This window comes from Ipomoea triloba, chromosome 2 (genome assembly GCF_003576645.1).
Source record: "Ipomoea triloba cultivar NCNSP0323 chromosome 2, ASM357664v1".
NCBI classification, from domain to species: Eukaryota; Viridiplantae; Streptophyta; class Magnoliopsida; order Solanales; family Convolvulaceae; genus Ipomoea; species Ipomoea triloba.
Genome location: NC_044917.1, coordinates 4,418,785 through 4,444,729, shown reverse-complemented (window position 1 = coordinate 4,444,729; position 25,945 = coordinate 4,418,785). Strand labels below are relative to the sequence as shown.

Here is a 25,945-nt window from a genome sequence, read left to right as displayed (position 1 = left end):
GAAAAAGATTTGCATGTAGAATAAATAGTAAAAATTTTGTAAATTTGATGATATGAAAGTGTGACCATGTTAGGGGTGTAAATGAGCCGAGCGGTTCGCGAGCTGCTCGGTCAAAGCTCGGCTCGAGTTCGGTCAAATTCGAGTTCGAGTCGAGTTTGAGCTCTAATGTCTTAGGCTCGTGGCCCGTCGAGCCGCTCGCGAGCCATATATATATATATATATACATATAAAATTATAGTTTATTTTTAATTGAAACATGAATTTAAAATCAAATAGGTTAAATTTGAGATCAAAATCAAACTCGAACTCGAGTTTGGCCCTGATGTCGAGCTCAAATTCAAGCTCGAAAATTGACGAGCTTGAGCTCGAGCATCAATTCTTGAGCTCGATCGAACTCGAGTTCGAGCCACCCTAGGTTCGAGTTCGAGCTCGGCTCGGCTCGTTGACAACCCTAGACCATGTTAACAAGTTAAAGATATTTAATTACAGGGATAAGGATAGCCTAATAATATCACATAAGAACTGAAATACATCAATGTAATGTCACAATATATTGTACTCCCAAACTATTTTCAGAAAGTGGAAGTCTATACATTTGGCTTTAATGATGGTGTGTGTAAAACTGTTAACTCTGGGAAGAAAACCAGATTTTGGAAAGATAGAAGGATGCATGGAGAGGTGATTGCCGGCCAACTGCATGGATGGCCAAATTCCGGAAGAGGAGTGGCCGCAACAAAATGGTGGCTGATTATTGGATTCAAGGACATGGAAGGGGTTGGAGCTGATGAGCTTGCTCGATCAGAAATTATCTCACGGATGGGCAACTTGACGCTATTCAGAACTGGAACCTGGAGGACTTCAAAACTGTAGAGATTGGGTGGTTAACATATCTTATACCCCCCGAGATGCTAACTCTGCGCCAGATAGGCTAGCAAGTAGCCAAGATTGCTATGAGAAAAGGATGTTCCTGGATCCAATTCTTTAATGCACTAGTGGTGATCAAGCAGATGCACTAGTTCCGTTTGGGTATCCCCTCCCCCAGTATCTCAAAATAAATAAATTTCTCTACTATGTATGATCTTATGGTATCAAGAGAAATATTAAAGAATGGAATTGAAGAATAATTCATCACCAACTAACTGGGGGAGGGGATACCCAATTTAAATGAATTTTTTTAATGCACCAATAACAACAACCCTTAGAATGAGAAGGAGAATGTAAATCTTTAAGAAAATGAGAATTATGCATCAAATATCTCTAAAAATGTTTATTGTGAAAGTCAAACCCTAGCTACCCTAAGTCATTAGTCTCTAAAAACAGAGCTAAAGTTGGTATTTGCTCAATGAATATTTAAATTTATTTCGCTTTTAATTAAGAGTAATGTTAATCACCCTTAAAAAATTCTCATAATTTTTCCTTATGATATAACATTGTTTGATTGGTTACTTAGGGAAATTAAGAGGGGTAAGAAAAAATTTTCTTTAATTTATTATATTATATATAATCTATCATTTTGAGCTAGTGATGAGGGGAACATGCAGTCACTACTCGATCAACTTAAACCAAGAAGGTCAATAGGTCACTTCGGTAGAGACTAGAGAGTCGAGCTTGTAACTTTATGTTACCAAATCAACCGCATGACCAACTTGATTGGTCACTTAGGGTTAGGGGATTCACTGGTAATTGGATGCGTTGTGACTTGTGACTTGTGACTTGTGAGCATATTTTTGTGGCATAATTTACGCAAAGCTATATGTGCTAAATTGGGTTTAAATTATGCATAAAAGTCTGTCGTCACAGAACCTTCATTTGACTTGATACATTGATGAAGCTTAGCATTTAGCAGCCGGAGAGAAGAAAAAAACCTCGGAATAACGGGTCAACTATATGTGGATAGATACTTCGTAGAATTTAACTATATTGGACAACATCGACAGCTCATCTACAAATAGAAAATTTTCACCGACCTCTTCTTTAATTTCTAAATGCATGTCCGCTTAGAACATTAAAAAACATATAACTTCCTCAATTAGCCCTTTCTTGTAGCATATAAACTAGAGTGTCATGGGAAACAGCATGTAAATTATCATCTACTGTCATGTATTTTGTTGTCTTCTTAGGATTGTGTGTCTTCTTCAATTCTCCAGTCTCCCTTGGAGATGAAACCCTCACTGTAAACAATAATCTAAGTCTAACAACCCCCATTGTCTCTTCTAATGGAAGATTTGAGATGGGGTTCTTCACGCCGGGCAAGTCTGCGAACTACTACGCAGGCATTTGGTACAGTAAGATTGAACCCCAAACCGTGATTTGGGTGGCAAACAGGGACACTCCAATTTCCTTCGTGGATATGCAAACCACCACCTTGAAAATCTTGGACGGAAACCTGGTACTAGTAAGCGTCACCGCCGGGTTAATTTGGTCCACGAATGCCACCTCCGGCGGCTCCAAGGATTCTGTCCGGGCAACTCTTCTCAACACCGGAAATTTGGTCCTGATTGATGGCAATACAACTGACCAACCCCTTTGGCAAAGCTTTGATAACCCAACTGAAACGATCATGGCCGGCGCCAAATTCGGTTACAACAAACTCACCGGTGAAAAGCAAACCCTCCGGTCATGGAAGAGCCCGGAGGATCCTTCTCCTGGGCTATACTCCTTGGCGATGGACCCACAGATTTGGCAGTTTGCTGCCACGTGGAACGGGACAGACCGGTACTGGACCAGTGGGCCCGCCAACGGGAGTCTCTTCAAATTCGTCCCGGACATGAGGCCCAATCCCATATACAACTTCACCTTCGTCAACAATGCTAACCAGACTTTCTTCGTCTATGATTTCTTCAACCCCGATGCAGTCATATCAAGATTTGTACTTGATATCTCCGGGCAACTCCGGCACTACACGTGGCTGGATAGTAGCAAGGCGTGGAACATCTTGTTTCTTAAACCGGAGAAGCAGTGTGATGTTCCCGCTTTTTGCGGGCCGTTTGGTATGTGCAATGATAACTCCACTTCCTTATGTGATTGTTTGCCCGGATTCCGGCGTAAATCAGACAAAGATTGGGGGTTGAATGTTTTTACCGATGGGTGCGTGAGAATAGCGGATTTGCAGTGTGGTAATGCCACCGGAACTGCTAATTCCCAGGAGGACAAGTTTAGGATGGTAACGAATACGAGATTACCTAGACATCCTCGAAACATGACAGTTGGGAGTACAACCGAATGTGAATCAGCATGTCTAAGGAATTGCTCTTGTAATGCCTATGCTTATGATGATAGGAATGGTGGTTGTTCGCACTGGGATGGAGAGCTTCTCAATCTGTCTAAAGACAACAGTAATGGAAGCACGATCTATATCAGGCTTGCTGCGTCTGAATTTTTTGTCCAAGGTAATAAGAATGCATGCATGCATGTTTCTTTAGCTCAGTTTTTGTTGTGCGCAAGCCAGTAAAGAGTCAAGTACAGCCGAGCATTTGATGGTTGGGGATTATTGGGCGGAGGCCTGAAGGGTCAAGTCCAGCACTCTGATCTGCCTCTAGAAAATGTAAGTTACACCTCCATTACGAATTATATATAACTTGTGGCAAAGTGGTAAGTGATTGATCCTAGCAGTTTATATGCAAGTTCTCATTTGACCAATCCAAATGCTAGTGTAAGTTTCATGTTTCCTCCTTCTCATTTCAACAGATCAAAATCAAAACAAGGTATCTGCAGGGAAGTTGAAAGTTATAATACCTGTCACGTTGGCTTCTTTGCTTCTAGTGGCATGCATCTTTACCTACATTTGTTACACAAGGAGAAAAGTCAAACAAGAAGGTAATTATTCATTTAATAAATAACGATTACTATTTACTACGTCGTATCGATCAATTGAAAAAGTTTCCGCCAATTAAGTTTGTCATTCATGGTTTTGGACATCAGAAGGTGTAGATAACAGTATACATAACACTCAATAGAAGAGAGCTCCTTTTCCTATATCATTTTATATATATATGCCTTTGATTCAACTAATGAAAGTTGACAAGTATTAAGTTTTTTTAATATAATATAATACAAAATATAAATGTGTAGTCCAACCATAATAAGCTAGCTTTAGTTTAATGTGTTTGGTAACCCAAAAAATGATTTCTGAAAATCGTTTTTCGAGTGGTTGATATTTGGCAAGCTCCTGACAATGTGGCCAACAGAAAATGAATTCCGTTGACCACGAAAAATGGGCTACTTTCGTCCAGAAGTCACTTCCTGCCATAGAGGGATGGCACATCCGTCCCTCTCCCGTCCGGCGGACTGGTTTTCGCCGAAAAGCAGTTCTCCGGCTCTGGTTTCCCGCGGTAACTAGAGAGTTGCGACGGTTTTGGTTTTGGTTTTGGTTTTTTTTTTTTTTTTTTTTTTTTTTAATAAATATTATTAGTTTATATATTTTTATATTTGAAATAAAATTATAAAAATATATAATTATACATTTCTATTCATTTTTTGAAAAATGAACCAAACAATAGTTTTCAGGATGCAACCAAACACTAGAAATGAAATCATTTTCCGGAAAATGACTCATTTTTTAGAAAACTTTTTTCAGAAGTCATTTTACTACTTTCCAAACACACCCTAAATGAAACACATCTTTTAATTTAATATCAAATGAAAGGTTATGGATGAAAAATTTTGTTTAATCATCATATAATAAATAACAGGTAAAATAAAAGGCATGGAATACTTGATGAGTGAAGAAGTTCACGATGAGAGACGCATTGATGTTCCATTCTTTAGTTTTGAAAGCATATTAGTTGCTACGAACAACTTTTCAAATAAAAATAAACTTGGACGAGGAGGATTTGGACCTGTTTATAAGGTACTTTAATTTAATTTTCAAATTGCTTAAGAGTTCCTCGCATGGTAGTATTCATAGACTTCAGCTTACTTCAAACAATGGATATACTTTTGCAGGGTGAATTTCAGGATGGAAAAGAAATAGCAGTTAAAAGGCTGTCAAGTGAATCCTCGCAAGGCATCAATGAATTCAAAAATGAAGTTGAGCTTATTGCAAGGCTTCAACATCGGAATCTAGTTCGACTTTGGGCTACTGCATCAAGGGAAAAGAAAAAATTTTGCTCTATGAATACATGCAACACAAGAGCCTAGACACCTTCATCTTTGGTTAGTACTCTATCAGCAATCTGCTTTGGTTCTCTTTCTCTTTCTTTTTCTAGCTAATACTACCAATTCAAGCATTCATGCTGTGATAATTGACATGCATGCGCATTCATGCACCATTCTTTTCAATGAATCCTCATTAGATCAAGAACGAAGCGTGCTATTAGATTGGGAGAAGCGATTTGACATCATCTTGGGAATTGCTCGAGGTCTTATGTATCTACACCACGATTCAAGGTTACGGATTATTCATAGAGATATGAAGACAAGTAACATTCTATTAGATGCAGAGATGAACCCAAAAATTTCAGATTTTGGCTTGGCAAGAATAGTTGAAGGGAAAAAAACAGAAGCAGTCAAAACCATCAAAGTTGCTGGAACATAGTGAGTAAATTAAAACAAATTTAATCACCTCCTTCAAATTCAAAATATCATATTCCAGCTAATTTAATTAGTAATTCTGCCATATATATGTATAGCGGTTACATGTCACCTGAATATGCATCGGATGGACTCTTTTCAATTAAATCGGATGTCTTCAGTTTTGGCGTTATCATGCTCGAGATCATCACCGGGAGGAGAAGCTCCGGTTTTTATCACCCTGATGGATCTGCAAATCTATTAGCCTATGTGAGTATGAGACATACAACTAATATTCAAGCTAGCCTGGAATATTTGTTTATTTAATTAGTCGAATTTAGTAATACTATTTTTGATATATTATTCAGGCATGGAAATTATGGAAGGAAGGAAGAACAAGAGAGTTTGTGCAGGAATGGGTGATTCCACTTGAACCAAAACACGAAAGAGAAGTGTTTAAGTGCATACACATTAGCCTCTTATGTGTACAAGAACGTCCTGAAGATCGTCCTAGGATGCCTACTGTACTTACCATGCTTAACAACGAAACCTGCGAGAGCCTTTCAAGACCTAATCAACCAGCTTTTGTTCCGCGAACAAGCGTGCCCTCTACCTCTTCTTCTCCTTCTGGTTTGCCGCACTCAAATAATGAAGTCACACTTACCGTGCTTGAAGGCAGATAGCTAGGAAAAATTTGAAAAACAATTAAAACAATATTTCTTTGTCAATCTGTAAGCAAGTAAGCATGTTTATATAGTTCTATTTTCTTACAGGTTTTTAATACTCCCTCAGTCCCATGTTAATCAGGCTTGTCAAAAGTTATTTTGAATTATTTTTTATAATATTAAGTTTAGTATTAGGTATAAAATTTATATATTTATAAATTACATTATTAAAAGTATTATAAAATACAAAAAAATAATTAAAAATATTAAAGAAAGAAAGAATTGTATGACCAGTGAATAGTATGTAAACAGAACATGTAAAATGTGATAAATTGAGAATTTTTTGAACATGCCTTCTCATGAGAGTTTTGTAGGCTATTACTCGGTAGCTGAGTTTATCAAATATATATCCTTGAATAATGGTTACGAGTTTTCCTTGTTACTCAAGAAAATGTTAATATTTTTGGTTTGTTATATTGGTAACGGAAAATTATGCTATGGTGCGGGTCCATGTTCGCAATTTTAAAATTCTATATTCATAATTTTAGAATTCTATGTCCATCAGCAACTGTCGCGTTCTGGTCGAACGGAGATGGTGACCTTTGGTCTCCATCTCCGTTCGACAAAGATGGCAACCAACTGGTCGCCATCTCCACTGCTGGAGAAGGTTGGTCGCCTTCTCCGGCAGAATGTGACGGTCGCCGGTGTTGTTTTACTCGCGGAATGTTCGCCGGAGTTGGCCGGAACTCTACGTGACATGCAATTATAGGTCACAAATAAGTTAGAGGGTTTGATTGCTCCAACATAACAAGTTTGAGGGTCTAATTGGCCTGAATCTTTTTGAAGTTGAAGGGTCTAATTGTACAAATCAGTATAATTTGAGGGTCTATTTGACCCTTATCCCTTAAAAAAAGTGTTGATGATATTTTTGTAATTACAATTGTGTAATTTGTAATGCCTGATTATGCAACCTCTAATATTGTTAATACTTGATTGTGCAGTTTGCACGAGTACAATAATTCTTATTTGATCATAGCCTATATATATGATGAATTGGTGAGACGATATATAAGATGATATTTAAAATGTCAACTCAATTAATCAATGCATGAGATATCAAGCAATTTCCTTTTGTCTTGGCCCTTAAGGAGGCTTTCAAATTCTTCTTTGTTTGAATTTTTCTTTCCTCGCTTTCTTCTAGTAGTTTCCTCGTGTTGGACTCCGACCAAACATCATTAACTATGCATCTCTAATCTCTTCAAGATTTTTGTTGTGGCTTGTGGATGATGGCTTAGCTGAATAAGAAAACACTCTTGTTCTGTTGCTATCTCAAATAAAGTAATTAATACGTGTAAGAAAAAGTCAGAAGATATTTAAAATTTCAAAGCTACACATTCTCAAAAGTATATATTTTCTTTATTTATATTTGATTGAGTGAAATATAAGAAAAAGAGGAAAAAAAAATTACATAAATCATTTTCTTTAAAATTGATGATCAATGAACATCAATACAACTCAATTAAATAACTACAATGCCCCGTGACGACTTGCTAAAGTGCTTGTCAATTGTGAAATGCATTGATTGAGTGGAAAGAGAATAGAAAGTAAATTGCGGAGAAATTTTTAGAATGGATAATCAACCAATTTGTATATTACAATTTGATTAAATGACTATAATGTCTTTTTGTGGGTGGACCATTGAGGCGTCATGATTTATCCATTTATAATTCTGTTAGTCGTGGGTTTGGGAGACCGGGTGAGGGATTTCGACTTTTTGTGTGAAAGGTGACATGACAGCCTGCCAAAGTCCCAATGCTTCTTCTAGGAAGGAGATGGGCAATTTCATTGCCACGAAAATCCGAAACCGGATGGTCCTTCATCTCTTTCCTGGAAAATTCCTCCAATATACTTCCCTTTATATATATTGAAAACCTATACCTTTTCCAATACTCACATTGCTCCCATTTAGGTGATTAGATCAGAGTAGCAAAGCAAAGAAAAAAAATGGCAGGAAGAAAAGGCAATGAATTCCAAGACATGCTGCCGATGATGGCCGATAAGCTTGGCGGAGATGGACTGATCAAAGAGCTGTGCAAGGGATTCAGTCTGCTAATGGACAGGGACAAAGGGGTCATTACCTTCGAGAGCCTGAAGAAGAACTCCGCCATTATTGGGCTCCCAGATTTAAAGGATGATGAGTTGCGGAGCATGGTGAAAGAGGGAGATCTGGACGGCGACGGAGCTCTTGATCAAATGGAGTTTTGTGTGCTCATGTTCAGATTGAGCCCTCAACTCATGCAGGAATCTGAAGCCTGGCTTCAAACTGCTCTGCATTAGACTGTTTTACATACGACGTGGTTTGGTACCGAATTTTGCATACATGCAAAAGGTTGACAAATTGTTGATTCGTCACCTTTTTTTCTCCAGTTTTTTATGTATATGATACATATTAAGGAGAATTCTAGCATGTCCTACACCATAGTAGTCTAATAAATTTTTCATATTTTTCATTGTATAGCACTAGTAAAAACTCAATAAGAATCGACACCAATGATTAGTTATGATGAAGTTAGTGAAAATGTTTTAAAAACTACTGTAAACTAATTTAATTTACAAACAGGAAAAAAAAAATATGAAAGAAAACCCAATCCAAATCCAGAAGATAAGATGCAATTGACGGAGAGAGCTACAAGTACAAAATTGTGTTGAGATCAGATCAGAATAATAGTTCTCAGCTCAAATAATATTAATTAAACCCAATTCCTCTGAAAGTTAATCGATCAGATCACTAACTTTGTTTAGATGATGAAGTTATTGCAAGCTAGGGTGGGGTGGGTTGGGTTGGGTTAACTAGTCAAATGCAATCTTAGCATTACCAGATGCACGAGAAAACCCCATTATCTGAGATTTTATTTTTTCTCGGTGTAGTGAGTCTCTGGACTTGGAAAATCCTCCGTATAGGAACATTTCTTCCAACACTTTTCCATGCTTCAGCAGGAACTTCACTAAGCTAATCTCGTTCTCGCACTCGGAAAATCCATGAATCTTTACAATCTTTAGGTGCTGCAAAAAGGACTTCATCACTTGACTTTGTGACTCCCAGAACCTCTCTTCCACAGTGCTAGATAGCTGCCATAGGTCCCTGTTCCAGGGCTGAAATTCGGTATGCAATAGCAATCTGTTAACCTAGCTAGCTATATTCAAATTGAAGTGTCTAATTAGTCTCATCTGAGAGGGTGAGGATATATGAAAAAGAAAAAAAAATTGATGTGAACTAACTCTTCTTTCGACATTGTGATCGTTGATAATCTTGATTATGAGTGTGTGGATAGCTGGAGCACTCCTGAAGAGGTTTGCTAATCCTGGAATGTTGTGCTTGTTGAATCCAGTGTGTAATTCCAGGGATTGGAGTTTGCTGAAACAACACAGCGAGACACCTGCAATGTGATTGTTCTTTGACAGAATCTGTATGCAACATAACAAAATCCAGGAAGGAATATAATGAATACAATAATATTTAGGCCGGAACTGGAATATATACTACATATATAATTAACAAATTAATTAAAATACCTCAACACATTGATATTCGAGAATTAAGCACTGGGAAGAAGCAATCCCTGACAAAAAATTGGATACGCTACGAAGCTTCACCGCACTGAGGTCCTCGAAAAGGATGAAGAAGCCAATGAACGCTCCATGCAATGATATTAAATTCTGTAAACAACATTTATCAGTGATGGTATTGTTGGACCAGAAAATGGATTCCAGTCTTTGCGCATCAATTTTAACCAAACTGTCATTGCTATAGGAATCGAAGCAGCTTATCACTCGTAACCTCTCCAGCTTTGATCCCACAATATCCAAATGCTCCAGCTGGCAACAATTCTCCAGGCTTAATTCTTCCAGCGCTCGACAACTCACGTTCAGATGCATTAGCCCGTTGCACCCGTCGAGGTTCAACTTCTTGAGCAAAGGAAAAGACGAATCCGTGAACAAATTCAGAAGCGAAGGCTGATCGTACAAGATGATATAGGACAAGGATAACGTGTGAAGCGATTGAAATCCACCTTTCATGATCGGAGAAGGCGGCAATCTGAATCCAGGATAACGAGATTTCAGCTTGAAAACCCTCAACGTCTCGCAGGAAATGACACTCCGAGGGAAATTGAAATAATCGTTCGTCGCGACCTCAATATCGAGTTCCTGAACATTAAGCTTAACGGCACGGCGCATTAGGCGGTTGAGACGGGAGAAAGTGACGTGAGCACGGAATCGGAGCGCTCTTATCGGGGAATTCCGGTCGCGGAGAGCCAAAACCTGATTGATGGAGTCGGCTCCGTTTGCGATCCAGGAATGCACTTTTTTCCGGCCGGTGGAGCTGATTTTGACGGGCGCATTGGCGAAAGGATTGATGGTGGTGAAATCGAGATCGGGGAAGGAGTACCAGAGCTGCCTCCATCGCTTCGAGAGAACGCTGGTTTGAGCGACGGTTTTGATGGGGAGGAGGAAAAAAATGTGGTGGAGAATAGCATCGGGGAGATCACTGAGACGATCATCGCCGTCCGGTGAAGAGCGGACTCGATTCAACAGCCTTTTCCTCTTAGCAGATCTAGTTTCCATTGAATTGTAGTTTTGCTTTTTCGCCGGTGATATCAGATCAGGTTGATCTTCCGAGTTCTAGAGTTAGTTAAGTTAGGGTTTGAAAGTTTCAAAAGAACCAAATCCTAACTCTATACGACTATACGAGAAGAACTATATTATCTATAGTTCAATTTATTTTTTTAAAGAAAATTGTTTCTGTTAATTCATTCGCTGATCTTTATCGTAAATTCATAATATAAGTTGATAAAAAAATATCAACAGAAATATAATAAAATAATACCATATGTTCCTCACGGGTGAGCAAGTAATTAGGGCATGACTCTTATAATACTTGAAGATTACAAGTTTGATTTTTGCCAACACTCTTTTGGTTGAACTTGTCAGGTATGCATGATCTTCCTAATTAGTCAGATAGTTGAGATATGGACTACAGGCTTTTTCGTAAATAAAACAAAAAAATAATAAATGCAGTGCACATACAGACTTTCTCGTAAATAAAAAAAATGCAATGTACATACAGACTTTCTCGTAAATCAAACAAAAAATAATAAGTGTGATGCACATACAGACTTTCTCGTAAATCAAACAAATAAATAATAAGTGTGGCGCACACCCTTGGGCTTCTCTCGTCAACCAAATGATGATAATAATAATAATAATAATAATAATAATAATAATAATAATAACACATTAACAAGTAAATATTATAGTAATTTTAAGAAAGATGTTTAATATTACTCTTTCTTAAATAATATGTTTTGTAATGCAATTATTTATGAATGAGTAGTTGATTCAACTATAATTTGGATTTTGGCATCCTTAATATAGCATATTCATGACTCATGAGCAAAGAGTGTTTTATTTAAGCATTACATCCTATTAAATTGCTTATGAATTAGAGTTGTCTCTAATAGGGGTTTTAGCAAAGTTTTTTGTTAGCATAGAAGAGAGAGAGTTAGACAGAAAAAATTGTAGAACGTAAAGTTTTTGTGGGACACGTAAGAATAAGAAAAAACAACAACAAACGCTGCAACATATCTGCGTGCACCAATAGCAGTGAGCGGACCATGTATCAATAATTTTTATTTGTTTTGTAAACAATTTGCTTTTCTTTTTTCCTTTTCCTTTTCTCTTATATTTCGCCAAAAAACATAACAAAATTAACTAATTGTTAGAGTTACTCTTATCAAATTATAATGTTTGGCTCTTTAAATTAGAGGGCAATTTTAAGATAAAAATGTAATAGCGCTCTTACAAAGTTACAGCACGTTTGGTTCATAGAATAAATTTTAAGGTAATAGAAATGTTATTCTATAAAGAATGAAATAGACAAGGAATATAATGGGAATAGTATTCTATTGGGAATTGTTTAGTTTGCTGTTCGCGAAAGGAATAAATTTTAAAAATTATATTACGGTGTTTGGTTGCCTTCTCTCAGTTCTCTGGTGATTCACCGGCGACTGTTCTACAATCACTGGTGATTTTTATGCTTGAAATATTGCTGGAGTACGTCGAAAATTTGATCGAAACCCTAGTGACCTGTTATAAATAACAAGTCATTAATCGATTTTTGAATTTTGTGCACCAAAATACAATATTAATGAGTTTAATTACTATTTTAAAAAATTTAAGAACTTAATTGACTTGATTAGAGTTCTTATTTGAAGTTTTTCTCTACAAAATAAAGATCATAAATGACCATATTTACTTCTTATGATATTTCATATCATACATAAGAAAACAACATAAATGGCTCTGAATCTCTCTTTCAGACGGTCGCTCCCAACTCTTCACATCCTTCCATTTTCCTTTCTCCACTCTATAATCCCGTTTGAATTTTCTGCCACATTTCTTAATTTACGCATTTCGTTCTCTTCTTTGGGGTGCAATTCAGATACATTATACCATTACTACAGCTTCACCGGCCCCGAGTCCTACTACACTTCGTTTCTTCAAAACTCGAAGCACAAGTGTCATCTAAGCCAAATCCACGCCCAGTTATACGTAGCCGGACTACATCACAATGGCTTCATATTCACTAAATTCATCCATGTGTGTTCAAATCTCGGCGAAATCGGCTATGCCCGCCAGCTGTTCGATGCATTTCCCGAACCATATGTGTTTTTGTGGAATGCAATTATCAAAGGGTATGCAAGACATGATCTTTACAGCGAGGCCATTGAAACGTATAGAAAAATGCAACACGTATTTGAGAGGCCCGACTGCTTTACATTACCTTACATTCTAAAGGCTTGCGGTGACTTACCGGCTTTTCAGGTGGGTCGCGCTGTTCATGGACAGGTTTACAGACTAGGGTTTGAGTCTGCTGTTTTTGTGCAAAACAGTGTTGTTGCATTTTACACCAAATGTGGAAATGTCGGTCGTGCCCGTGTTTTGTTTGACCGGATGCATGATAGAAATATTGTTTCATGGACTTCAGTTATTTCAGGGTATGCTCAGAATGGACAGCCTTTTGATGCTCTGAAAATTTTCAGTGAAATGAGAGGATTGAATGTGGAACCTGACTGGGTTGTACTTGTTAATGTTCTGAAGGCTTATGCTGATGTAGATGACTTGGAAGGAGGTAAATGTGTTCATTCTCTGGTGATTAAAATGGGACTTGAGTTTGAGCAGGACTTGCGGGTAGCCCTTACAGCTATGTATTCTAAATGTGGCCAAGTGATGGTTGCAAATTCTTTGTTCAATGAATTAGAGGACCGGGATGTGATTCTTTGGAATGCCATGATATCTGGGTTTGCAAAACAAGGTCATGCTAATGATGCTGTTGAGCTTTTCCATCAGATGATAGCAAAGAATATTAAACCTGATTCTGTGACTATACAGTCTACAATTCTGGCTTGTGCAGAAGTACGATCACTGGATCAAGCGAGATGGGTGGATGATTATGTCATTAGTAGCGAATACCAAAATGATGTTGTTGTTAATACAGCTCTTATTAACATGTATGCAAAATGTGGATGTGTAGATTTGGCACGCAAAGTATTTGATCGGACAGCAAATAAAGATGTTGTTCTATGGAGTGCTATGATAGTAGCTTATGGTTCACATGGTCAGGGCAGAGAAGCTATTAATCTTTTCTATGCAATGAAACAGGCAAAGGTGTCTCCAAATGGTGTCACTTTCCTTGGTCTCCTTATGGCATGCAATCATTCAGGACTTGTGCAAGAGGGATGGGAATTTCTCCACAGTATGAGAGATTATGGAATTGAACCTTGCCACCAACATTATGCTTGTGTTGTTGACTTGTTGGGCCGTGCTGGATATTTAGAGATGGCCAATGACTTTATCATGAGAATGCCAATTGAACCATCTATTTCAGTTTGGGGAGCACTATTAAGCGCATGTAAGATCCATCGACATGTGACACTGGGTGAATATGCTGCAAAAAGACTTTTTGCTCTAGATCCACTTAACCGAGGTCATTATGTGCAGTTGTCAAATCTTTATGCCTCGGTGCATATGTGGGATGGAGTTGGAAAGGTAAGAATGTTGATGAAGGAGAAGGGATTGATTAAGGACCAGGGATGTAGTATGATTGAAATCAATGGCAAGCTAAATTCTTTCTGTATGGGAGATAAATCCCATCCTAAATCAATGGAGATATAAAAAAAGCTTGAGAGTTTACAGAGAACTTTATTTATCCCAGATAAGGAATCTGCTTTGCATGATTTAGATGAGGAAGGCAAAGACATGGCTCTCTGCAGCTATAATTAGAGACAGCAATTTCTTATGGGGCTTATCAATACTCCAGGGGCTATGCTTAGGATAAGGAGAAACCTAAGGGCACTGTGAACTGCCATTCAGCAACCAAACTATGGAGTAATATAGTAGTTTGGAATGAATTATGTTTGATTGCTTCTGCTGATAAATAAAACAAGTAACCTTGGAATGCATGTCACAACACTCTTTTGCCAAGTGTTCATAGCATGTTCCTGTTGAATTCAGGACAATCATATACTCAATATAACATCAACTCACGTTCAAGCTGAGGGATTCCTTACAGAAAGGAAGAGAGGACATTGAGTCATTGTATATGACTAATTGGATAAGTGATATTTTACATTTTTTCGACCAAAATTAATTTTTTTAAAAAGAAATCTAAACCATATACATCACCATGAGCATACCCTTATTATATATGTCTCTCTCAATCAGAGAGACATGGCAAAAAATGACTAAGATGCTAATATGCTATAACCACTGTGGTTGAATAGGAAGGAAATTATACTTTGCAATTTGCATCAAGAACATGGTCATAGGATAGTAAATTATGGTCTTTGGAGGAAGGGTGGTAACTTGTTTGATCTTTGATAATTTTATCAAATCATGGTATTTTTGAGAAGAAACATGGAGAACCAGAGGATACTGCTTAGCCATTGTTATGTTTGTTTTAGAATTTGCTTGTATTTGCAGAATCCCTTACTTCTCTTATTGTTTTAACTATTGTAGCTCCACCTCCTTGCCTAGATATGATTGTGAATAGAAGTAGAAAAGAAGAAAAAGCAAAGAGACTTTTGTAGCAAACAAAAGAAGAATATGCCAGGAGAGTCAGCATGGCTATGGTGATGATGATGGTGTTGAAGGTGAATGAGATTTTGTACAGGAAGATCTGAAAGTGCCTTTTCATTGTCGGAATTGCTCTGGTACGTCAGTTCTAATTCTGGAGATGTAATATGCAGTACATACACAATCTCAATACACTAACATTAATACAAGTAGCTCGAATACAAATTATTTAGCAAACCATTACAAAATATAGCAGAATGTAAATTATACATTAACAGATTATATTTTGCACACTGCTAATTATTAACCTAGTGGAAAGAAAACCACATCCCTTTGCAAGAATGATATTAATAAAAGACATGATAAGCACTTGACTAGCCAGGCACCTGCTAATTATTCAGAGCTGGAATCATGAACACTTATAGGTAGTTCCTTGCATTTTAATTGGTGCTTCATGGTGTTATTCTTCCTCTCATGATTCTTTCTCATCATCATCTTGCCTTGGGTTTTTCCCAAGTATTTAATTCCTCAGTGTTTCATGGAAATGACTTCAGTGAGCTGCAGTGGCTCTGCTCTGACTTCTATGTACCTAAGTGCAGGCAATGCATCAGTCAGCTTTACCCAGGCCTCCATAAACTTTTGCAAGTACTTTAAGACGGTCCATTTATTTTCCATCTTCTCTCAATATCCTTGACCCAGAACTTGTCATTCATATGACCAGCGTTTATTTCAGAAATACCCACAGGTCAGACTTCATAGATACCCATGCTCTCTAGCTTAATATATGAGTGGTCCAAAACCCTTGACTCCTGACTTTTGCCAATGCAGTATGTCTAGTGAAGCTAATCCGACGAGCATGCTTAGACTTTATTATTATAAAGGACTCACTTGATTTATATAAGATTTAGATTAATTGTACATGCACTTTGTGTAATTAGTCGCAGCAACTGCAGTAGTAGTACATAGTGCGTGTTAGCTTTTAATGCGATTGAAAACTACACACAGCACTAACAGTAGCATTAGAGTTTTATGATATTGAAAATAGTGTAAAATGCAACCTCAGACAGAATTGGACATAGAAGAGATGTTTTACATGCACAATCTGGATACAGAAAAATACATATGGCAAATACAACAATAGAGCATCATCATCTTACATTTTACACGATAGAAAGAAAATGAAAACATCACACTAACATGCATTATTTATTTCAGAAAACACGCAACAATCGATCACCTGGTGGGGGTTCATGATTAAGACTTGGTATGTAGCTGAATTGGAGTTCTTCTGCATCAATCTTCACAGGTATTGCATTCTTCTTCATTATCTTCTTCATAAGCATTGCGCTCTACTTCCTTATCATCTTCCATCTCATCCCTTGGCTTTTCCCAAATATATAAATCATCTGTGTGATAAGGATAAGACTTCAATGAGTTGCAGTGGCTGACTTCTAAGTACCTTAGTTGAGGCATTGCCTCCTTCTGCAACCATTCCCATTCCTCCTTCAGCTTAGGCAAGAACTTCAAAGACAATCCTTCTATCATCCACCCATCCTCATGGAAGTTTTCGCTGAATTGGGTGAGCTCTTTCGAGTCCTCGATGCAAAGAAATTGCAGCTTGGGCAGTGAAGAAGGACTTATCCATGCTGGTGTAGCTTCTAGGCAGAAGCGCCTTAGATACAAATGTTTTAAACCTTTTGGCACACATAACTTCTTCAACTTTTGTAACAATTCATCGTCTGTAATGCCATTGGCATTAATTGATAGTACCCTCAGCTTTTCCAGACTTTCCAGTGCTGTCAAGTCGTCATCACGAATCAGGCTTCCTTCCATTATGTCCACCTGTAACACCTTAAGTTGCTTCAATTTCTCGAGGTCACTCAGTCGACAGGCTTCTTGTTGATTTCCTTTTGGTATCTTGAATCCAAAGAGCTCTTGAAGACTAGACACTTTAGAGAGACCTTGTGGGATCCACAAAAGAGATGAACAATTCCCAACATCCAAAACTCTTAATCTTGGAAAGCATGCCATTGGCGATGGTAGGCTTCTGAGACTTTTGCATCCTTCTAGGACCAGAATCTTAAGGCCCCAAAGCTTTTGAATCGAGGGTGGGATTTCCTTCAAGTCTGCCACATCCTGAAGATTCAGATAAGCAAGGAGTTTTTGGGATGTGATCCAGTGCCACAGGTCATCCACACTAATCCCATCTAGTTTTAGACGTGAGAGGTCTAAAACCCTGAGAGTTTTCACTTTTGCCAATGCAATTCTTTTATTGAAGCCAATGGAATCACATGTGGTGAGAATAAGGGCCCTCAGCTTCTTGTTTCTAATCAATGACTGGAAAGATGTGTCCTTTGTGACACCCAAATGCAGAGACTCAGGCGTTGCTATGTGCTTGCCTTTATCGCTGAAATCACAGAATCCATCATCTTTTGCATTCCGGATTACCATTTCTCGAACCATGTCATGCATTTTGCATTTGTACACTCTCCCATCAAAATCCCTCTTCTTTGTAACCTCAACCAAAAACCTATTGATCAACTGCAACAAATACTTGTAGGCTTCTTTATTTGGAGTCTCCGTGCCTCGAATAAAACCTTCCCCTACCCACCACCGCTTCAGTTGTTCCACTTCTATTTCATGATCATCTGGATAAATTGCAAAACATAAAAGGCACTGCTTTAGATGATCTGGAAGCTCGTCGTAGCTCAACTGCAATGAATCTATAACATTAACTGAGCCTTCAACTTTTTCAATTATTACTTCACGAAACTTTTCACATTTCTTCATCCATTCGGCAGGTGTCCGTGGTTTAACACCACTCATAACACCTCCAACTATCTTGATTGCTAATGGGAGACCATTACACTTGTGTACAATCTGCTTCCCCACCTTGTCTAATTCAGACCCGTTGAACTTGGTTTTGGTTGGGCCGAACACAAACTTGCAGAATAACTTCTCGCTTTCCACTTTACCCAGCAACTTGGGTTCGTGGATTTCTACATTGTTGTTAAAGCCCTGTCTTGCCATACTTTCTATGACATTCTTTATTCTGGACGTGACAATGATGCATCCGTTATGCTTGGCTGTTTCCTGAAACGCGGTTGATATCAGAGCCCACCAACCACCACCTTTTAACGACCACACATCATCCAACACAATTAAGGTATTATTTTTCAAGAGCAATTCAGAAATTTTTGTTTGCAGCTCACCTTCATTGCATCCCTTATATTCCACCCCTAGCATATCCAAGATACTCCTTTCCAGCTCACCCTCATCATAGGTTTGAGATACACAAACCCAAATTCGTTTTCTAAATCGGTCTTTAACCTGCTTATGGTTGAAAACCTTTTGGGCGATTGTGGTTTTACCCAAACCCCCCATTCCTGCAATGCCAATAAATGAGACATTGCCAGTAAACATCCAGTTTGTTATTTTTTCAGTCTCTTTTTCTAGCCCAACTATTTTTTGTGGCACTAGCCAGGTGGGTTTTCTACTAGAAGGAGCAGGAGGCTTAGATTTCTGACCAACCTTGTCAAGAATCTCATGCATTTTATGCATATTATGCATATTCTGAAGTTGCTGGTTAATTTCTGTCAGCTTCCTGCCCATGTCCCAACGGTAGACAACTTCCTTGCAAGAAGGTAAGCAGAATGTACTCTCAATTGTTCTCTTGTAGTCTTCTCTGATGTGGCAGCCGGTGACAATGTCATCTGCAACATACGTTAAATCTCGCAGATGCTTTGAGGCTGTCTTCACAGTTTGGCTCTTACTTTTGTCATCTTTACAATCGTTGAGGAATGCTTGCATGAGTTCAAGTTGTGTCTGCATCTCTTTGAACTGATCTTTGAAGTTGAGGGCATATTGAGCTTGGGTTTGAACTTGTTCTTGCAAGCCCTTGAAAACGGTCCCAACTATTGGCCCAATTGGATCCATAATTACTGCGTATTCTATACTTTTTATTACCTGCAAAATTGTTTAGTAATCAGTTAATTACTCAATTCTCTTCCTGCAGGGTTGGGATGACAATGGGTCGGAGTGACTACATTCATTACCAAATCCACTCTTATACTTTTTCCACCCTTGACTCGCAGTGGGTGGACTGTTTTAAAACTCATCCCTCCTCACCGGATGCAGGCCAGGTATGCGAGATTAATTTTTTAAAACACACCTCAACCCACCGCCACTTATTACCCAAAAAAGTTCAAACCATGCGGGATGGATACCCGCAAAATTGGTTAAAATTGTCATCCCTATGTGTGAGGCTTGATTAACCATGATTGGCTACAATCTAATTTTTATACTAATTAATTTTGTGCCTATTCTATTAGGCGACGTTTGGACGGTTTGGTACACAGGAATAAACAAGGGATCAAATAGCATTTCATGCCAAATGCCTTGTGATTTGATAACATCACTGTTAATCATTTCAAACGGAAAGTTATAGGTTCATGTCCCATCTTAATTTAAGGGTTAGCATATTATGTGGAATAGTTACTATTGATAGGTTAGATTGTATACATTAAAAAAACAAAAAAAGCATTTCATGAAATAGTACTATTGTTTTGTTTGGTTAAATGTATGTCATGAATACAATTCCATGGAATTGGTGATTTCTGTTGCAATGAGAATATTCACTCCTAAGATCCCCATGGTATCCTTTTTATTACAATGACAAAAATGCCCTTATTGTTATTTATGTTTATTTTATTATATTTACATTTATTTATTTGGGTATATACATACACATATCATTATCTATACATATGCATATATTCTTGTTTGTGTGTATAGATGATTATATGGGTATGCATATGTTAAAATAAATTAATTAATAAGTATTGTTTATGATATTTTAGCTTAACAATATGAGAATAATTTATATATTTATAATAATTTATATGTATAAGTGATGACTAGAGTAGCACCTGAGACTTTAGCTAATTTCTTTCCGAGGGATTAAACTTACCTTCCAAATTAGTTTAACTTATACTATGTATTTAAGTAGTTGCATCCAATGCTTTCATTAGTTGCATTTAGAATAGTTTAGTTTAATTCCTTTAGCTCCACCACTTTGCATTATGATGATCAAATTATATTAATTTCAAAAAAATTATTCCAAATCTTTATGGTTCACTTTTGAAGTTTAAAAATTTAATTGATCCTAAATTCTATATCAAGTAATTAGTTTGACATTTAAATAATATATGTAACAAATAAAGTGGGGTAGGAATGTATATTTAGCATCTAAATAAAAGGCAAAAAAATCCTAGCTAATTACTAAATGTAAATTGTAAATCTCATTAGAAAGACTTTGTGCAATGAATTCAACCGAAAAGATATTAGCAAAAATTGAACTTATGCATAACCTTTAGGTACAAAAATCACACTCTACAAACTCAACCACCAATTTCTAACCATTTCTTTTTTCATTTACCATAAAGTAGATGAAAATTGTTGTCCTTTTTACCACAAGCAATATTCTTTCAAAATGGTGATGAAATAGATTTTAATGGATTGAAAGGTGGATAGAGATTTAATATCAAACTTGATAAGTGAACGAAAATTAAAAAGGTGGCTCAAAGGTAGACAAAAAATTTCTAAAGAAAAAGAAAATTGTTGAAAATTTTTAGGCAAGGAAAAAAGAGGAGAGAATAAAAAGAAGAAAAGGAGGAGAAAAATAGATGAAAAAAGAAGAAGAAAGGGTACGCTATTTATTACACTTCATTTATGTATTTATCAATGTTTTTTTTTTGTTATTTTACAATATTTACCATTACTCCTTTTCAATTTTCTATATGGACTCCAAGTCTCCAACTCATCACTTTTAAAAGAGCATTTAAAAAAAAAAATTGGGCTAAACACAAATATCCTTTAGGTGACAAAAAATATAATTTATGAAAACGAAAAAGTCCACCTCATCTTTCCATTCATTATATATTGGTGAAAGGAAAATTGTGGCTCAGTCCAATAATTTCGAATCCGGACAAACCTGTTGAAGTATTCATACATTTTAATTTTCTGTCCATTTTTAAGTAGATAGAAATTTTCTAGCCGTTATTTTCCTTACTCATATAGGGAGACATGCATACAGAAAATTGATGAAAGATTTGTATCCAAAAACCCTCCATTTTTGGTGGACAAACATAGGGGTATTCTAGCTGTGGAAGCATGCATAGAGATATTCTTAGAGACTAGATCTCAGAGGAATAGAGGCGGCATTAGTACGTTTAGAGAAACTAATTAACATATATAGTTACGTTAGTTGTTAATTACGTACGTAAGTACCTGACACTCGCGGCTGTCTTAATTATGTTTTGGGCGGGCATGCATGGCTGATGTCTGCGTATTTCTGCTGTCCTCTTGCTGGTCGATCTGATCGAGTAAAATAGATTACAGGAAATATAATGCAATTAAACTGTGTAATTACATACAATACATGCATGAATGAAAAACACATATGGATCTGAAGACAAAAATAGACATATATATGACATACATACTGTTTAGCCGATGGAGAGAAGAGAAGAGAAGAGAAGAGGCAGATCTGATCTGATAAGCAAATGTGAAATTATTGGTATATACGTAGTTGAGTGAACAAGCTAAGCCTGGTTATATGAAATGGTGTTCATATATGCCAGGCCAGCACTGTACTCTTGAGGAAAAATATATAATATTGTCTAATAATTGGCCATTTTCTGTGGCGTATCATCAACTGTAAAATTCCCCTAGGATATGGTGGGTTCTTGTATTTATAAATGGCCGGGCTCCCTCTTGGTTTTGCATATATGGGTAGTCTAGTCTCCAAATTATTGAGTAAAGTAGTAGTAGTACTAGTGCTGCGCTCAACTTTCTACTACTTTTATTTGGTCTGAGTTGGCAACTGCATGCATGTCTTTTTTGATTGGCCACACTTAATTAATTAAGGATTTGGTGTTTTCTTTCATATCCACTCAATTAGCTAGATTTAATGTCTAGTACCATCATATCCTCACATGCATGTATAATTTGTGAGGCATTACACAAGAATAAAGTTTATTCAATATACATCTTATATAGTGATTATAGGTTTCAATTCTCTGATCTCATCATCTAAAAAACTCGAAATAAAAGAATTACAAGTCATTAGTAATTCCATCCAAGAGGACTGTACTACTCCAAATGTTTAGTACCATCCTCTCGATCAATTGGGCTCCTGGCCTTTCCCCATCCCTATGAGACTCACTCCCTTTGGTTCAATCTAATCTACTCATTATGTTTTCTTGGATAAATTAGACCATGTCCTTTCATTTTGGTATGATGTTTGGAAATATCCGGCCTACTCTACCAAAATAAACATACATTATTTAACAGATTTTTTTTCCCATTTCTATATCATTTTTGGTGTTTGGTGTATTCTCTATAAATTGTAGTGCAAAATCGATATCTAATTTTGGAATAAACTGTACGTTACAGCTACAAATAATGCATGTTCTTACAATACCAAATTAAAAATGCAAATATCCATATAACATTCTTGAAAAGTATAGTAGTCTGTGATGTATTCATCTGACCACCTGAGCTGAGCAGAGCAAATGGCATCATCAGATCATTATTATTCATCAGTATAGTAAAGTTGCAGGCAGCTATGGTCAGCGTTCATCTTCATTCAATTCCATGTATAGTAGATTCTCATATATATAGAAAGGATCCCATCCATCTGTTTCACGTTGCTTTATTTTCATTGCTGGAATTTTATTGCATCTATCGTGCCGGCCGGAAAATATATAAAGATAGATTCTTAAATTAATTAATTTGTTGTACGTGGACGCTTTAATCATCATATCCATCCCACTTATATTGCAGAGAATATTAGCTCAAATTAAAGGAGGAGAGATGTTTGTACGTACAAATTAAACATCAAAACATCGTAGGCCATCCTGGGAGAAAAAAAGATTGGCATGGACCTAACTTTATTTTGTGACAACGAAAGAGCACTTATATCATATCCTTACAACTGTAATCCACCAATTGGTGCAGTACGTACTTTAATTTAATGGCGCTAAATTAAATTATATGCGAGTCGTCGTCGCGGGTCTTCTCTTCTGTACGCAGTACGCCTTGTTCAACTTGAATTGTTGGAAATTATGCCATTATAATTCACTCAATGGACTATACAGGGTTAGTTGCATGCATGAAGGAATCACCACTCACCAGTCTCCATCACTTTATCACTGCTTTTTCTTACATCAAATAAAGTTACATAAATTAAAGCTGAAAACATCATATCGATGACCAAGACCCAAACAATAATAAATCTTGTTTCTCAATTGGTCTTTAATTTATTGTTATTTCTAGGGTTTGCACATCCCACTATCTAGGATCATTATTGTTGGTTTTATGAATAATTATTCCACGGCTGACTACCACAACTAATAAAAAAAAATGTATAATATATATACACACACATACTGTTGAAACCCTTAGAAGTCCTTTTCGATCTCAAGATATTTATAATGCTCAATCAACTAATTAAGGTACTCCACCTGAATAGAGTCAGTAGTATTCAAAAAAAAAAAAAAAAAAGTACTCCACCTGAATTCAAAAAGTAAATCCCAAAAATCTTGGACATTAATTACAAATTGATCTCTTAAAACACAAGAAATGTAATATCTTTGAAAGTTTAGAAACACTTTTATACAATAGATTTTGATCTCACTATCTCTCTCTATTGTAACCTAACTCTAATACTACTCCTAACTCCTAAGTGAAATTATCTCCTCTCAATATAGAACCTAGGGAATTGAATGCATGGAATTTGGAGGGAAAATTATATGATAGACCACAGATAAATATTCATTTTTAGTATAATGAAAGTTTAATTTTTAATTTACTATAAGTTATTTTAAGTAATATAATAAAAATGACCTTAGACAATAAATTTGTAATACACTAAAAACAAACTTCGGTATACTATCATGGTCAATCTTACATAATCAATCTACAGGAAAATAATTAGAAAAAGAGTTATTGAACATTTCTTTATTAATGGGCCACATTTAACGATTTTTGGGGACTGGCCCAATTTCTAATTTTGTGAGGCCAAGTTCTTGTGTATTTAAAATGTTAGCGAGACCCAAAATTTTACCACCAAGTATTACCTCGATTGATGGCGTTCCAAAATTATTCAGATTCCATATTGCAATATATCCGGCCTTTTTGAAGGTTTTTTTTTTTTCAACAGACCAGCACTATCTTCGGGTTGTTATGCCATGGACCCAGATCCACCTTGCAAGGTGGACCTGGGTCTACATTCACAAACACTATACTCTATATTCACAATGTGTAAACTACACATTCACACATTACAGAATTATATGTTTAGTAACTATATTACTACTGTTATGCATTCACACATTCAAAACTTTATATTTACAGGTCCTATACTCCATATTCACAACTTGAGAATTCCATATTCACACATTATAGGGCTACAAGTTGCTAAAACTTCTTTAACTCTATTACAGATTCACACATGCATAACTCTACATTCAAGATTTCTATACTCCATATTCACAATTTGAAACCTCCACATTCACACATTTCTGGATAACTCTACATTCACACAATCATAAATCTACATTCACGATTTCTATACTCTACATTCACACTTTGAAACCTCTACATTCACACATTTTTGGACAACTTTATAATCAGCAATATGTTTACTAATTAAAAAAAAAAAAAGAAAAAAAAAAGAGGCAAAAACGACGTAGTTTTGGACCCAGGTCTACAGCATAATTTGCCTCCTTGTGTTTATCTATCCGTTTCTCATAAATCTATATGGTATATCTCAATAGTGAGTAAAACTTATGTGAGACCGTCTCACGGGTCTCAATCTGTGAGACGAGTCATATTATTGATTAATGAGTCGAATATTTGACCTCATTAATTAAAGAATAAAGCCTCAAATAGACCCGCGTTCAAATCATGCAATTGACATTTCTAATTCATAATTAACCATGTAAAAAAAAAAATCTATGGTTTCCTCTTCATCTTGACGAAAATGCCTTCGTCCAAAGAAATAAAGATCAGATCACAAATAGTTTGAAACTTTATTTGACCATTATCAGTAAATACTTTTGTTAACCACAATTTTTATGCGCTATAATTATAATGCGGAAGCACAATTAACATGTAATCGTATGTAAACCAAATCAATCAATCAAACAATGTTCATGATTATGGATATTTATTCTATGAATCTGGGTCCACCTTACAAGGTGGACTAGAGTTAAAAATACTTAATTTATATATTGACTTTGCTTGGCAATCGGCAGTTAGCCGTTAGCAAATTGTATTAGAGGTTAACGAATAGCAAATTGTATTAGAGGTTAACGAATAGCAAATTGTGTTAGCGAGTTTGACCAGTGAATTACATTAGCAGTTTGTAAAAAGATGTTTGGTAAAATTAACTTTTTACTGTTGCTATTAACGTAAAAAGAAATATAATGACGAGCATGTTTAGAATTTTTTATTATAAAGGACTCACTTGATTAATTGTACATGCACTGTGTGTAATTAGTCGCAGCAACTGCAGTAGTAGTACATAGTGCGTGTTAGCTTTTAATGCGATTGCAAACTACATGCAGCACTAA

General features: G+C 36.5%; 4 protein-coding genes and 1 pseudogene across 5 annotated transcripts; 3 read left to right on the top strand and 2 right to left on the bottom strand.

Annotated features, from left to right (window-relative positions):
• The first annotated feature begins 2,098 nt into the window (after window positions 1-2,098).
• On the top strand, window positions 2,099-6,945 carry LOC116010106 (annotated as a pseudogene).
• Window positions 6,946-8,142: 1,197 nt separating this feature from the next.
• Window positions 8,143-8,755, top strand: LOC116009020 (calcium-binding protein PBP1-like). Its single transcript, XM_031248727.1, has one exon. The coding sequence runs from the start codon at window positions 8,181-8,183 to the stop codon at window positions 8,511-8,513; it is 333 nt and encodes a 110-aa protein (XP_031104587.1). The 5' UTR covers window positions 8,143-8,180; the 3' UTR covers window positions 8,514-8,755.
• Window positions 8,756-9,026: 271 nt separating this feature from the next.
• Window positions 9,027-10,799, bottom strand: LOC116010105 (putative F-box/FBD/LRR-repeat protein At4g03220). The gene is made up of 3 exons (XM_031249368.1): window positions 9,750-10,799; window positions 9,456-9,641; window positions 9,027-9,329 (listed from the first exon to the last, which is right to left on the bottom strand). Exons 1-3 carry the CDS (start codon window positions 10,797-10,799, stop codon window positions 9,027-9,029), a joined length of 1,539 nt encoding a protein of 512 aa, XP_031105228.1.
• Window positions 10,800-12,530: 1,731 nt separating this feature from the next.
• Window positions 12,531-19,983, top strand: LOC116010104 (pentatricopeptide repeat-containing protein At3g12770). Its single transcript, XM_031249367.1, has 3 exons — window positions 12,531-15,445; window positions 19,324-19,450; window positions 19,640-19,983. Exon 1 carries the CDS (start codon window positions 12,531-12,533, stop codon window positions 14,406-14,408), a length of 1,878 nt encoding a protein of 625 aa, XP_031105227.1. The 3' UTR covers window positions 14,409-15,445; window positions 19,324-19,450; window positions 19,640-19,983.
• On the bottom strand, window positions 16,351-22,041 carry LOC116008994 (disease resistance RPP13-like protein 4). Of its 2 annotated transcripts, none has more exons than XM_031248724.1 (3): window positions 21,808-22,041; window positions 21,597-21,683; window positions 16,351-19,274 (listed from the first exon to the last, which is right to left on the bottom strand). In XM_031248724.1, exon 3 carries the CDS (start codon window positions 19,242-19,244, stop codon window positions 16,602-16,604), a length of 2,643 nt encoding a protein of 880 aa, XP_031104584.1. In that variant the 5' UTR covers window positions 19,245-19,274; window positions 21,597-21,683; window positions 21,808-22,041; the 3' UTR covers window positions 16,351-16,601. The 2 variants fall into 2 exon arrangements, with proteins under 2 accessions (XP_031104584.1, XP_031104586.1); XM_031248726.1 differs by having other exon boundaries at window positions 21,812-22,041.
• Between the last annotated feature and the right edge of the window lie 3,904 nt (window positions 22,042-25,945).

Excerpts from the sequence above, each read along its gene's own strand:
- LOC116008994 (XM_031248724.1), bottom strand. The coding sequence starts at position 19,244 with ATGGATCCAATTGGGCCAATAGTTGGGACCGTTTTCAAGGGCTTGCAA.
- LOC116010105 (XM_031249368.1), bottom strand. The coding sequence starts at position 10,799 with ATGGAAACTAGATCTGCTAAGAGGAAAAGGCTGTTGAATCGAGTCCGC. Across the intron at positions 9,642-9,749 it reads TCGAATATCAATGTGTTGAG|ATTCTGTCAAAGAACAATCA; the intron begins GTATTTTAATTA and ends TGTTGCATACAG. Across the intron at positions 9,330-9,455 it reads ATCACAATGTCGAAAGAAGA|CCCTGGAACAGGGACCTATG; the intron begins GTTAGTTCACAT and ends ACCGAATTTCAG.
- LOC116010104 (XM_031249367.1), top strand. The coding sequence starts at position 12,531 with ATGGCTCTGAATCTCTCTTTCAGACGGTCGCTCCCAACTCTTCACATC.
- LOC116009020 (XM_031248727.1), top strand. The coding sequence starts at position 8,181 with ATGGCAGGAAGAAAAGGCAATGAATTCCAAGACATGCTGCCGATGATG.